The 13,574-nt window shown below is 36.2% G+C and overlaps 1 protein-coding gene across 1 annotated transcript in view; it reads left to right on the top strand.

Moving 5' to 3' along the window:
• Window positions 1-13,574, top strand: part of LOC124612765 (F-box/WD repeat-containing protein 7) — a 139,768-nt gene that overhangs the window by 60,519 nt on the left and 65,675 nt on the right. The window contains exons 6-7 of the mRNA XM_047141159.1: window positions 9,139-9,333; window positions 13,461-13,574. The exon at window positions 13,461-13,574 is cut by the window's right edge and continues 66 nt beyond it. Coding sequence (XP_046997115.1) covers window positions 9,139-9,333; window positions 13,461-13,574 — 309 coding nt within the window. The remainder of the gene's footprint in view (window positions 1-9,138; window positions 9,334-13,460) is intronic.

Genomic DNA, 13,574 nt, shown 5'->3' with positions numbered 1-13,574 from the left:
GACATTAGTGAAAATTTGAATATCCCTGCGCTGGGTTAATTTACAACATTGCTATTGACATTATTGTTTTTAGAAAAGTGTCCTCTACAACATTGACTATTACACAAAATATCCTAAATTCAAAAATAACCAGTTTAAATGACCTCCAAATTTTGGTATCCAAATTTTCATAAATCCGCTTTTTAGACCCAAAAATAACAAACAAGGAATGATTTATGAGAGACTTTTTTTTTATTTTTTAGTTAGATATCGTACAATACTAGCCTCATAAAGAGCAAGAACACTTACAAATATTTCCTTAATTTTTTATGAATTTTTGAAATTTGAAAACTTTCATTTTTTGTAAAGTTTGAGGTTAGTTGTCTCAGTTGGGACTGAATATAAAAATATTATTTTTGCACAGTTTGTACACCTATATGATAGCAACATACTGTAAAAATTTTAACATTGATATCTGACTGTGAACAAAGATATGAATTTTTGAAAATGAGGAGATAATTCACATTACTCTACAACTGGTCTTATGGCTGTTGCCTGTTTAAATGGTTTATTGTTTCATTGTAATAAATTTAATTGTGACATATATTTAGTTAACACTATCACCCAATATTTGTTCAGTTTATTTTTAGTAATGGAATATTAAACAATAGGAGCTTTTGCTTTTGTTATATGGTAATACAAATGCCCATTTACGTATAGGTTTGTCAGTGAAGAAGTACATTATTGCTGGGTGTGGCACCGTTGTAGTCAGTTCGTTCTGAAACCTCTGTTAGAGTGGATGTACATACTTCATCGAGAGTGTAGAATGTGTTATGTGCTTTGTTCTGTGTGTAATTTGTAATTAATTTTGAGAGATTAACTGGAATGCAATAACAAGGATGAACAGTGCTCTGTTGGAGAGATAGCAAGTGAAGTGTGTCACAATACAGTTTATGGTTCAGTTTCAAAAAACTTCAAAAATGTCAATAACTTTGATGGAGTTAGACGAATTTTGTTTAAATTTCGAGTAAGTTCTTCTGTAACATCAGTGTGTGAGTATCATGTTGTTGTTGATGTTGTTGTTGTTGTCTTCAATCCTGGGACTGGTTTGATGGAGCTCTCCATGCTACCCTATCCTGTGCAAGCTTATTCATGTCCCAATACCTATTGCAACCTACATCCTTCTGAATCTGCTTTAGTGTATTCATCTCTTCGTCTCCCTCTACGATTTTTACCCTCCACACTGCCCTCCAATACTAAATTGGTCATCCCTTGATGCCTTACAACATGTCCTACCAACCGATCCCTTCTTCTAGTCAAGTTGTGCCACAAGCTCCTCTTCTGCCCAATTCTATTCAATACCTTTTCATTAGTTATGTGATCTACCCATCTAATATTCAGCATTCTTGTGTAGCACCACATTTCAGAAGCTTCTGTTTTCTTCCTGTCCAAACTATTTATCGTCCACGTTTCACTTCCATACATGGCTACACTCCATACAAATACTTTCAGAAACGACTTCCTCACACTTATCTATATACTCGATGTTAACAAATTTCTCTTCTTCAGAAATGCTTTCCTTGCCATTGCCAGTCTACATTTTATATCCTCTCTACTTCAACCATCATCAGTTATTTTTCTCCCCAAATAACAAAACTCCTTTACTACTTTAAGTGTCTCATTTCCTAATCTAATTCCCTCAACTACATTCCATTATTTTGATTTTGTTGATGTTCATCTTATACCCTCCTTTTAAGACACTGTCCATTCCGTTCAACTGCTCTTCCAAGTCCTTTGCTGTTTCTGACAGAATTACAATGTCATCGGCAAACCTCCAAGTTTTTATTTCTTCTCCATGGATTTTAATTCCTACTCCAAATTTTTCTTTTGTTTCCTTTACTGCTTGCTCAATATACACATTGAATAACATCAGGGATAGGCTACAACCCTGTCTCACTCCCTTCCCAACCACTGCTTCCCTTTCATGCCCCTCGACTCTTATAACTGCCATCTGGCTTCTGTACAAATTGTAAATAGCCTTTCGCTCCATGTATTTTACCCCTGCCACCTTTAGAATTTGAAAGAGAGTATTCCAGTCAACATTGTCAAACACTTTCTCTGAGTCTACAAATGCTAGAGACGTAGATTTGCCTTTCCTTAATCTTTCTTCTAAGATAAGTCGTAGGGTTAGTATTGCCTCATGTGTTCCAATATTTCTACGGAATCCAAACTGATCTTCCCCAAGGTCAGCTTCTACCAGTTTTTCCATTCGTCTGTAAAGGATTCGCTTTAGTATTTTGCAGCCGTGGCTTATTAAACTGATAGTTAAGTAATTTTCACTTCTGTCAATGCCTGCTTTCCTTGGGATTGGAATTATTATATTCTTCTTGAAGTCTGAGGGTATTTCGCCCATCTCATACATCTTGTTCACCAGATGGTAGAGTTTTGTCAGGACTGGCTCTCCCAAGGCTGTCAGTAGTTCTAATGGAATGTTGTCTACTCCCGGGGCCTTGTTTCAACTTAGGTCTTTCAGTGCTCTGTCAATCTCTCCACGCAGTACCATATCTCCCATTTCATCTTCATCCTCAGTTTCCATAATATTGTCCTCAAGTACATCGCCCTTGTATAGACCCTCTATATACTCCTTCCACCTTTCTGCCAGGGGGGGGGGGGGGGGGGTGTAGTATCATGAGAAGAAATATTTGGAAGAAAGTGCTGTAATCCACTTAAAAGGTTTAAGGGAATTTTGAACATTTGTTCTTGTTATGTGAGAGTGAAACAGCTTCCCAAGTGAAACGTAATGTGATTCCTGGAAATTCCCTGTGCCCAACTTGTTACTCAAAAATATTTGTTGTGAATCCAGAACCAGAATCATTTAACCTTGTTAATGACATTTATATTCCTAATGAGGAAGCTGTTAGCATATTGGATTTTGCTTTTTGTAAGTTATATGTATCGCCTGCTTCAAAAATAATAAAATTAAGTAGCAGAAGAATAAAAGCAGCTATTGAAAATAAGGTACAACAAACTTCAGACAAAATTAGAAAAGACTTGGAATCGTGCTGTAGTAATAAAGATATCAACATTATTTCTGAAGAAGAAGAAGAAGAAATCTTACCACCAGTATCATCTGACACTGAATATTTGAGGTTCATAGAGAAATTAAATGTTCAGTGACATCTAAAGAGGAAAAAGTTAAAATTTTAAGTGTGCTGCCTGACTCATGGTCAAGATAAAAAATAGTTCATGAATTCAACATATCTCATCGATTGGTTCAACTAACTGGTAAATTAGTGAATGAGCAAGATGTTCTTCCAGTTTTAGGAAAGTAGTAGTAGGAGTAGGTATAAGTGAAGAAACAATTAAAAAGATCCAGCAGTTTTTTGAAGAAGACGAAAACAGTCGAATGTGCCCAGGTTGCAAAAATAGCAAAAGAGTTGTTACAAATAGAGTTAAAGTAACAAAGCGGAAACAACTAGTGCTGTCCAATTTAAATGAACTTTATGTAGCGTTCAAAAATTCTCATCCTGAATGCAAAATTGAAGGTCAAAATTTTGTGACCTCTGCCCTAAGTGGTGCATTTTGTTTGGATCCTCAGGGACACACTCCTTACGTGTTGGTTTATATCATCAAAATGTCAAACTGATGATTGCAGGTGCAAAACTCAGTGATCTCAACTACAAAGAGTTACTAGATTTGATGATCTGTGACACTTAACAGTTATGACTGCATGGTGAGTTTGTGTAATAAATTCCCTGGTAAGGAAACTGTTATTGAATTGTTTCATGAATATGAGGAAATGCCAGACAGTATTACCTTCAAACAGTGGGTCACAACTGAGAGGGCAGAAATCATATAAGTGGTTACATCTCAGGAAAAGTACTTGAAATCTTTAATTGATAACTTACAAAAACTCAAAAGCCACCACCATGTTTCTAAAATCCAAAGTAAGTTTTTGAAAGACAAAAAAGCACAACTTCATGAAACTGAATGAATAGTGCTAGCTGATTCTGCAGAAAATTTTACATTTGTGATTCAGGATGCAATACAAGGGTATCACTGGGTCAATGACCAGGCAACAGTACATCCATTTAGTCTCTACTTTAAAGATGAGAAAGATGAAGTTTGCAGTTGTTCAATTTGCATTCTTAGCGACTACTTTGAGCATAACACTTTGGCTGTACATGTTTCAAAAGTATGTAATAAATTACATAAAAGAAAATTTTCCCAATGTGAGAAGCTGATATACTTTTTATATGGAAGTAATAGTCAGTATAAGAACAAAAAGAATTTTTCAAATCTTTGCAGCCACAAAGTAGACTTTGAGTGGGAGGCTGAATGACACTTTTGCATCTTGCCATGGCAAAAATGCATGTCATGGAGTAGGAAGTACAACAAAACATGAAGTAATTAAAGCCAGCCTACAAAGACCAACCACAGACCAAATTCTCACAGTACAGGACATGTATGTCTTTTGCAAGGATAATATTAAAGGCACTACTTATTTTCTGATCAAGAAGTGGTTCTGCATATGAAAACAACACTTCAAACCAGATTTGAAAATTATATAGCAATAAAAGGAAAATGGCATTTCCATAAATTCCTTGACATTGCAGAAAACTCTTGATGCTATGTAGCATCAGAAACCGAAATTTATGAGGATCATTGTTTCAGTAAAATTACATCTCTGTCTTTAACATTGAATGACGTAGTGGTGTGTGTGTATGATGGACAGTGGTGTCTTGCAGAGGTTGAAAGGATAAGCTTAGAAAACAATGGTTTTTTTTTTTTTTTTCCTCCCTGCTGGCCCAAGAACATCATTCAAGAAATCTACTTGTGCCAAAGTTTGGATACCAATGAAAAATATTTTAAGGAAACTGTCAGTGCTTGAACTTATCACAGCAACTGGGAGGTCTTATTATATGTCATAGGAGCTGTCGGAAGAAATAAGTATTCTTAACATTCACCACCATGTTTAGGAACAGTCGCATCTCAAAGGATGCTAATTGAAAAATTTATTTTAAGTATGTCAAAATAATATAAATGTTAATTTTAGTTGTGTTTCCACCTTTTGTGTATAATTCAGTACCTTACTTAAATAATAATCGATTATATCCCTTCAATATCACACATGAATAGGCAACAGCCACAAGATCAGTTGTAGAGTAATGTGAATTATCTCCTCATTTTCAAAAATTCATACCTTTGTTCAGTCAGATATCAATGTTGAAATTTTTACAGTATGAGATTTTCACTCTGCAGCGGAGTGTGCGCTGATACGAAACTTCCTGGCAGATTAAAACTGTGTGCCCGACCGAGACTCGAACTCGGGACCTTTGCCTTTCGCGGGCAAGTGCTCTACCAACTGAGCTACCGAAGCACGACTCACGCCCGGTACTCACAGCTTTACTTCTGCCAGTACCTCGTCTCCTACCTTCCAAACTTTACAGAAGCTCTCCTGCGAACCTTGCAGAACTAGCACTCCTGAAAGAAAGGATATTGCGGAGACATGGCTTAGCCACAGCCTGGGGGATGTTTCCAGAATGAGATTTTCACTCTGCAGCGGAGTGTGCGCTGATACGAAACTTCCTGGCAGATTAAAACTGTGTGCCCGACCGAGACTCGAACTCGGGACCTTTGCCTTTCGCGGGCAAGTGCTCTACCAACTGAGCTACCGAAGCACGACTCACGCCCGGTACTCACAGCTTTACTTCTGCCAGTACCTCGTCTCCTACCTTCCAAACTTTACAGAAGCTCTCCTGCGAACCTTGCAGAACTTCTTTCAGGAGTGCTAGTTCTGCAAGGTTCGCAGGAGAGCTTCTGTAAAGTTTGGAAGGTAGGAGACGAGGTACTGGCAGAAGTAAAGCTGTGAGTACCGGGCGTGAGTCGTGCTTCGGTAGCTCAGTTGGTAGAGCACTTGCCCGCGAAAGGCAAAGGTCCCGAGTTCGAGTCTCGGTCGGGCACACAGTTTTAATCTGCCAGGAAGTTTTTTTACAGTATGTTGCTATCATATAGGTGTACAAACTGTGCAAAAATCATATTTTTTATTCAGTCCCACCTGAGATAACTAACCCCAAACTTCAAAAAATGAAAGTTTTCAAATTTCAAAATTTCAAAAATTCATAAATTAGGAAAACATTTGTAAGTGTTCTTGCTCTATATGAGGCTAGTAGTGTATGATATCTAACAATAGGAAAAAATATTCTCTCATAAATCACTCCTTGTTTTTCAGTTTTGGGCCTAAAAAGTGGATTTTTGAAAATTTAGATACCTAATTTTGGAGGTCATTTTGATTGGTTATTTTTGAATTTAGGGTATTTTCTGTTATAGTCAATGTTGTAGAGGACACTTTTCTAAAAACAATGTCAATTGCAATGTTGTAACTTAACCCAGTGCAGAGATATTCATATTTTTGCTAACGTCTCTAAACAGAAATGCCATCGCGCTCATACAAATGAAAATGGCTGCCATTCAGTAAGGGTGAAAGGCAATTTTTTTTAAAAACTGTTTTGAACTTCCCAATTATAGGGCAATCACATATAAAAAAATTAAAATATTTAAAAATTGTGAAGCAACCAACTTAATTTTTATTTGACCGCTTCATTTGGATTGACCCAGCTACATGCAAATTTCCTGGTGGGTGTGAACCCTTTACCACCTTCACTTTGTGCGATGGCCCATGTTCAGCCTTGGTCTTCATTCGCTTTCTAAGGAGACTACTCCAATCTTCCCCTATTGCCTTATGTTTCACAACCTTTGCATGTTACTTCACAATAGTACCTTTGTGTACACTGATGGCTCTTGGTTTGACCTTGGTGTCGGGTGTGCCTTCATCATTGGCGCTGACATTTTTCGGTATTGGCTTCCAGCGCACTGCTTAGTATTTACAGCAGTTCTTCACCCCATATCAGGTTACGGGGTACATCCAGCGACACAGCCTTTTAACTTGTGTCCTCTGCTCAGACACTCTCAGCGCCTTTCAAAGCCCCTGTGCACTGTACACCACCCATTCCGTAGTGCAATGGGTCCAGGAAAACTGTCACTTACTTACTCTTGATGGAGCCACTGTGTGTTTATGTGGGTTACTGGTCATGTCAGTCTGTCAGGAAACTAGACTGCTGATCTTGCTGCCCAGGCTGCAGACCTTGTACCATAGCCCATTAGTTCTTATATTCCCTCCGGTCTCTGTGTTGCTGTCTGTCAGGCGATGGTGTCATTTTGGTATCGCCACTGGTCCTCCCAACTTTTAATTGTCCGCCATTTCCTGGTGGAATGTCTGTTTTAAAATTTTTATGTTTGGTTTTGCCATCTGAGTTACCAGCCATTTTAGTGAACGACGCACATGGTGTCGACTGCATTCTACTTTTTATCTGTCATTGCAATATGGTGCAGAATATTTTTTAGTTCGGGACCTCTGTTTCTCTATGGTGTATTTTAAGACCTATCTCCACGTACCTGTTTTTAGCTGTCTTCTTTTACATGGATAGAATTGACATGTAGTCATTTTTAACTCCTGTCTGTCTTTGTGTTCTATAGTTTTGACATATGCACGTATGACCCTAGTTGTTTTTGCACCCTAAAACAACACAAAACACTGTATTTGCCTTCGGGAGGATGACAGTTCAAACCTACATCTAGCCAGCCTGATTTGGGTTTTCCATGATTCCACTAAATCACTTAAGGGTTGAGAATGTCTTTAAAAGTTATAGATTGCATATAGTGTGCCTTTAAAAAAAAAAAAAAAAAATTAGTGACAATGTATTAGCGAGGAGGATCCATTTATTAATGTGCATGGAAAATTGTGTTAATGAATTGTTCTAAAACTGTGGTGGTTTCATATTTATTGCAGTGTTTGTGTTACCAATATCTGCAAAAGAAACAAATTAAGCATCTGTTAATATTACAAATGAAGGGTAATAACACACACAAGAAAAAATAAACACCCAAAGATGGAACCTTGTGATATACCACATGTAACAGGTTACCAGTTGGATGATGACTAATAACTTGGGACTCCAGCCTGTCAGTACCCATTGTTACCTGTTAAAGAGAGAAACACTGAATCACATTTCCTGCACCAATTTCTGATGGAATAAATATACTCTTAATTTTTCCATTAGCCTAAAGTAGTAGTTTTAGAACTAATTGAGGGTCAGTGTGATCACACTCTGAATCATGTTTGTTTTTTCATCTAGTGGTTTTCTAGGTATAATAATGTTGTTGTTGTTGTTGTTGTTAAGATGTATGACTGTAAAACCAGTTAAACTATCCTGGTCCACCTGTGTCCGTGTTTAAGGTCGCTAACGTACAGCTTGAGCTGTGGCACTCTATCTGGGTTAAGATGGTTCGAATCCTGGTGCTGAACATACGTGTGGTATTACAAATAGTGCTTAATGGAGAATGTTGTCATTATTTGAAAAATTACATTTTTTTCTGTTAGTGCTCAAAATTTAGAAAGGTCTTGTAAAAACCTGAAGTCGGTATCTTTGAAACTCAACAATAAGCCTAGTTTTAATGAACTGCTGTTTGAAAATAAGTTTTTGCTTTTATCATACACATTAGGATTTCTTCTAATAGGAGGAGTTGAAATGTAAATATCAATTTTTTTCTCTCCCACTGTGTGTATTCCTCACCATGAAAAATCTCTACATGCAACTCAAGGAATTAGAGACTGCATAAATTAAAATAAATGCTGATTATTTTTACATTAATCCTGTTATTTTTTTATTAACCTCTGTCAGATTATTATGAGAAACTGTTAATTCGTCTTAGTCAGAATATATTTATTTCATGAAGAAAATCCCTTTGATACTAAAATATGTATGATTTTTGTTATATCATCACTTTAGTCTGTACAAGTAGTGTGGTGTTAATGGTAAATGGTTGATATATAACTATCATTACCTTGAAAATGTTGAGACAAGAGGGCAGAGTTATGACAAATATTATTATTATTATTATTTATTACATTGATCTTATGCATAAATAAATAATGACCATTAATGTCCATCATTGTAGAGTAAACATAATGAAGTCCTTGGAATTAGTTTTGTGAAGTAGAATAATAAACTGACCTAGGGTTAAGTATATCATTTTCAAGTTAAAATAACCTCTACTTCATGTCACCTATTCCATTTTTCTTTTTTTTTTTTTTTACAGTTGGCATTGTATGTATTGTCTTTCCTTGAACCACGTGATCTTCTAAGAGCCGCACAAACGTGTCGCAGTTGGCGGTTCTTAGCAGAAGACAATCTTCTGTGGCGGGAAAAATGCCGTGAAGCTGGTATAGAAGAAGTAAGAGAGTCTTTTAGCCGTCGGAAACCAAGATTAAATCCCGTTACTTCTCCGTGGAAGGTAATATGTCTTAAAGTTTGTGCTATCTTCATGGTCTCCAGCTGTTTACATTAATGTGATAACTACTTGAGAATACTCTATTACTATGAATTCCATGTATCTTTTGGTTTTCCCCCCATCTATTCTAATATTTAGCATGACTTCATGCTGTCCCTGTCTAGAGCAAGTCTCTTAACAAATATATGCTTGACATTACTGCCTTCACTAAAGTAAAATATATTCTAACTCTATTCTGCTGATAGTTGGTCTATCTGCTGAATCACAGTATTCCAAAGTAACTAATTATAGTGACCAGAAGGTGCAGTTATTTGTATCAAGGTATTGGACCCTTCTGGAATAATGTTCCCATTTTTTAATTCACACAATTTTATTGTTAAATAATAGTACATTGTTTAAAGCTATTCAAACTCGTGTGTTTGTTTTACAGTGTGTGTGTCAATTTTATGAAATACATTGTGATGCTTATTCACGAGGCAGAACTTCAGGTCAAGATACACAATGTGCATGAAAAGAATTAGGATTAACAGTGATCTGTGACAACAAAGATTAATCTTTGCAGAGTCAAATTAACTTTATGCTGTCACAGTTTGTTACTGCTTCCTTGCCCTTTCTTTAACCTTTTGAATATCTCAGCACAGAACTGTGACTTTCCCCTCTCATATTGCATGCACATTGTTCTACGCCGTTTTCTGCTATTGTTTTCCTCTTTCACACCCCTATCATAACTACAGTATCACAGAAATAACTATCATTAAATAATAGTACATTGTTTAAAGCTATTCAAACTCGTGTGTTTGTTTTACAGTGTGTGTGTCAATTTTATGAAATACATTGTGATGCTTATTCACGAGGCAGAACTTCAGGTCAAGATACACAATGTGCATGAAAAGAATTAGGATTAACAGTGATCTGTGACAACAAAGATTAATCTTTGCAGAGTCAAATTAACTTTATGCTGTCACAGTTTGTTACTGCTTCCTTGCCCTTTCTTTAACCTTTTGAATATCTCAGCACAGAACTGTGACTTTCCCCTCTCATATTGCATGCACATTGTTCTACGCCGTTTTCTGCTATTGTTTTCCTCTTTCACACCCCTATCATAACTACAGTATCACAGAAATAACTATCATTTCCAAGAACTGTTACTCTTTATCGTGCTACAGTTTTCATTGTTTGAGTAGTAAGTAACTAGGTGGTCACCTTTTGTTCAGCATATAGTTTTTTGTTAGTTACTCTTCTTACATGGTTAAGAACTTGATTTCACTTACTGCAACAATGTCGTAAATTTTGAAATTCTGAGTAATGCAAGTCAATGCTAGACATTTAATTTGGAGAAACAGATATTATTAGACTCTTCATGATCTTTTGTATTTTATTATGGAATAAGCAAAATTCTTAATGTAACATCTTTAAAGAGCACCCTCGGAAAATTATATCCACCACAGAAATTAAAAGGAAAGACCTGTCATTCAAGTATTAAGAAGACTGATATGTAGAAGGTGGATCACTTTGTGCTTTGCGTTTTGACTTTCGTCTAATTATGAAGTAATATAGAATACTGCACTTCCATCCTTATTGCACAGTGGCTGATTCACTATTGCAATGGTAGTCACGAAAAAAAACTGAATGGAATATTTGTGTTCTTCGTTAGGAAAAGTATGAAATTTTCCATATTCCATAAAGTGTAAATATAAAATAATTCTTTCAGATTTTGTATTGTCATTCTTGTGCAGATACTAATACAGGGTGTATATGCTCGAGAAAAAACCCAGGAATTTTTTCATCTGGGAGAAAACCGGGAAAAACGCTGTAATTTTTTTTAAATTCTGGGAATTTTTCATTGTTTCAGCCTTCAGCAAAATTTTTGTAGTTTTGTCTCGTAAGAACTGATAAACAGAAAAATTTGACAGTCTGTTGGATGAAGACTATGGAATACTTCACAACAATAAACTGCTGCCAATGATCGTGATGTCACAACTGTTTACATTTAGTTCGTTTGAGCATTTGCCCGCGGACTCAAGGGCATGCACAACTGAGTTGCATATGGGCAGTACCTTCTCCCACTTCTGCCTATTTCAAGTGTGGCTGTTAGCTGTATCAGCAGTAGCAACAAGTAGTCAGATTTTTTCTGGCGCACCCAAGCTGCCAGATTCGCACATGCACATAGCACTCTGGGTTGTAATGGGGAGGGGTTAGTCTCCACTTACACAGTGTTTATGTTTCTTGATTTTGTTGTTTCCTCTTCGTTTATACTTCTCACGTCAAATGAAAACAAAATGGACTTCTGTGGGTGGGAGCTATGAGGTGAATTAAAATACATTCACATAATTACATAACACTAGCATATGTTACTAGTTTCAGTTAACTGATTTTTATTTTATTTCTACCTTTTTGGCAGTCAAGCATTAATTGCCTTGCAGAACAGTGAAGTTATTTTTGTCAGTTTGCTAGGTAAATGTGTCTTTTATTAATCCTTTCCCAGAGGTAGTCAATTTAATAGAAATGAAATGTTTCCGTAATATTGGCTAGTTTCAACTGCTCACTGAATTTCAAGTGCACATTTTCATCTTCAGGCACATATGGCATTATGCCATAATAAAGAACCAAACACAAGATAATACAGTACTGGTACACCAAGAAAATTTGCATCCCAAAAATCGCACCAAAAAGCTTAATATTAAGTTGGGGCCTACTTCGTTGTGAATCTGGACATATGAATGTGCACGTTAAGCTGAAGTATGCATTTTAACGTGGATTACGAAATTCTGATCCTCTCAGAGTATCCTATTTATTTTAGGACATCATGTAAGATCTCTAAATACTATATATGTACGAGCATACGGGCTTCCTGCATCATTGTAGCCACCCACGCACAGTAAAGTCTGTTTTCTGGCAATCTCTGACAACTGCTGATACAAAGCTATTTCTAACAGGTTATGGGAAAGTATTGCGAATGGTGCTTTGAAAAGCGTTAGTTTCAAAGTAAACTTCGCCTTTATGCAAGATGAATTATGTTATGTGTGTGAATGTGCAATGAATTTCTTAAATTAGAGCATTTGACTCTCATTTAAAGCTTAACACATTGATGAGTAACTACTTACAAGAATTTTGAGCACAGAAGACCAAATATTAATGTCTTTATTTAAAATTTTACGGGCACATTTCTGTGATGTATTGTGAAGAGTAATACACCCAAAAAAGACAGTAATATATGTGAAAGCTTAGCTTTTCTTGTAGCTACACTACGTACATTAATTTCAACCATTAACTTTTCCTATTTGTGTGTTCACACTACTTAAGTGATGTTGCTATTGGCTGGCTACATAAAGTTTCCTATGCTCTAAATATCTGCTGTCATTGGCTGGCAAGATCCCATGACATAAGCTATGATGGGTTTACAAAAGCACTTTTCAATCTAGATTTCAGTGCTTCCAAAACTAACCTGCTGTGTTTAGTGGAATTCGAATCTATATTTTCGTAATACGAATACAAAAATATGCAGCGTAAATGTTGCTGCACGTCACAGATGTTTCCAGATTTATTTATTTTTTTCTTCGGAGTTTCTTCGTTCTCTGAAGTTCCATGCTGGGGGATTGATATTTTTACAGTTCCGAGGGAAAGTATACTGCAACTAATCATGGAAAAAGTGTATTTTTCACCTTGGGAAAAGTGTATTTTCATGTGGGGAGAAAGTGCTTTTTTAATCAGGAAATCTGGGAAAAATCCGGGAATTTTTTTTCCTTGTACACCTATACACCCTGTAATAGGAAAAACATTAACCATTGTTACAACTATCACATTGTTTCATAAGAAGACACTACGATGGATGACATGATATGATTGCTCCAATCAGTATAATGTTGAAACATACAAACAGAAAATTCTTGACGTGATTTGAAGAGGACTTCCTATTTCCTGCTGTAATTTCACAGCTAGTATTAATATTGAAATTTAAATTTGTAGGATTTGCATTGCATAACAAGACATTGATATTATGTTGTGTATAACAGTTACCATTCCTTCATTTCCCAAGAATATTAGTTTTGTGACCAGAAATGTGAGAAAATAATGCCTTTGTGTAATGTATTTTGATTAAAAAGTAATGTAATTTTGTGCTTATATTGCAGGCAGCTTTCATGCGCCAGCATACGATAGAAATGAATTGGAGGGTAAAACCAATTCGACCACCAAAAGTCCTCAAAGGCCATGATGACCATGTAATAACATGCCTGCAATTCTCA

The sequence above is a fragment of the Schistocerca americana genome, chromosome 4, assembly GCF_021461395.2.
Source record: "Schistocerca americana isolate TAMUIC-IGC-003095 chromosome 4, iqSchAmer2.1, whole genome shotgun sequence".
Classification (NCBI taxonomy): domain Eukaryota; kingdom Metazoa; phylum Arthropoda; class Insecta; order Orthoptera; family Acrididae; genus Schistocerca; species Schistocerca americana.
Note: the sequence above shows the minus strand (reverse complement) of the source record. Positions and strands in the feature narration are given on the sequence as shown.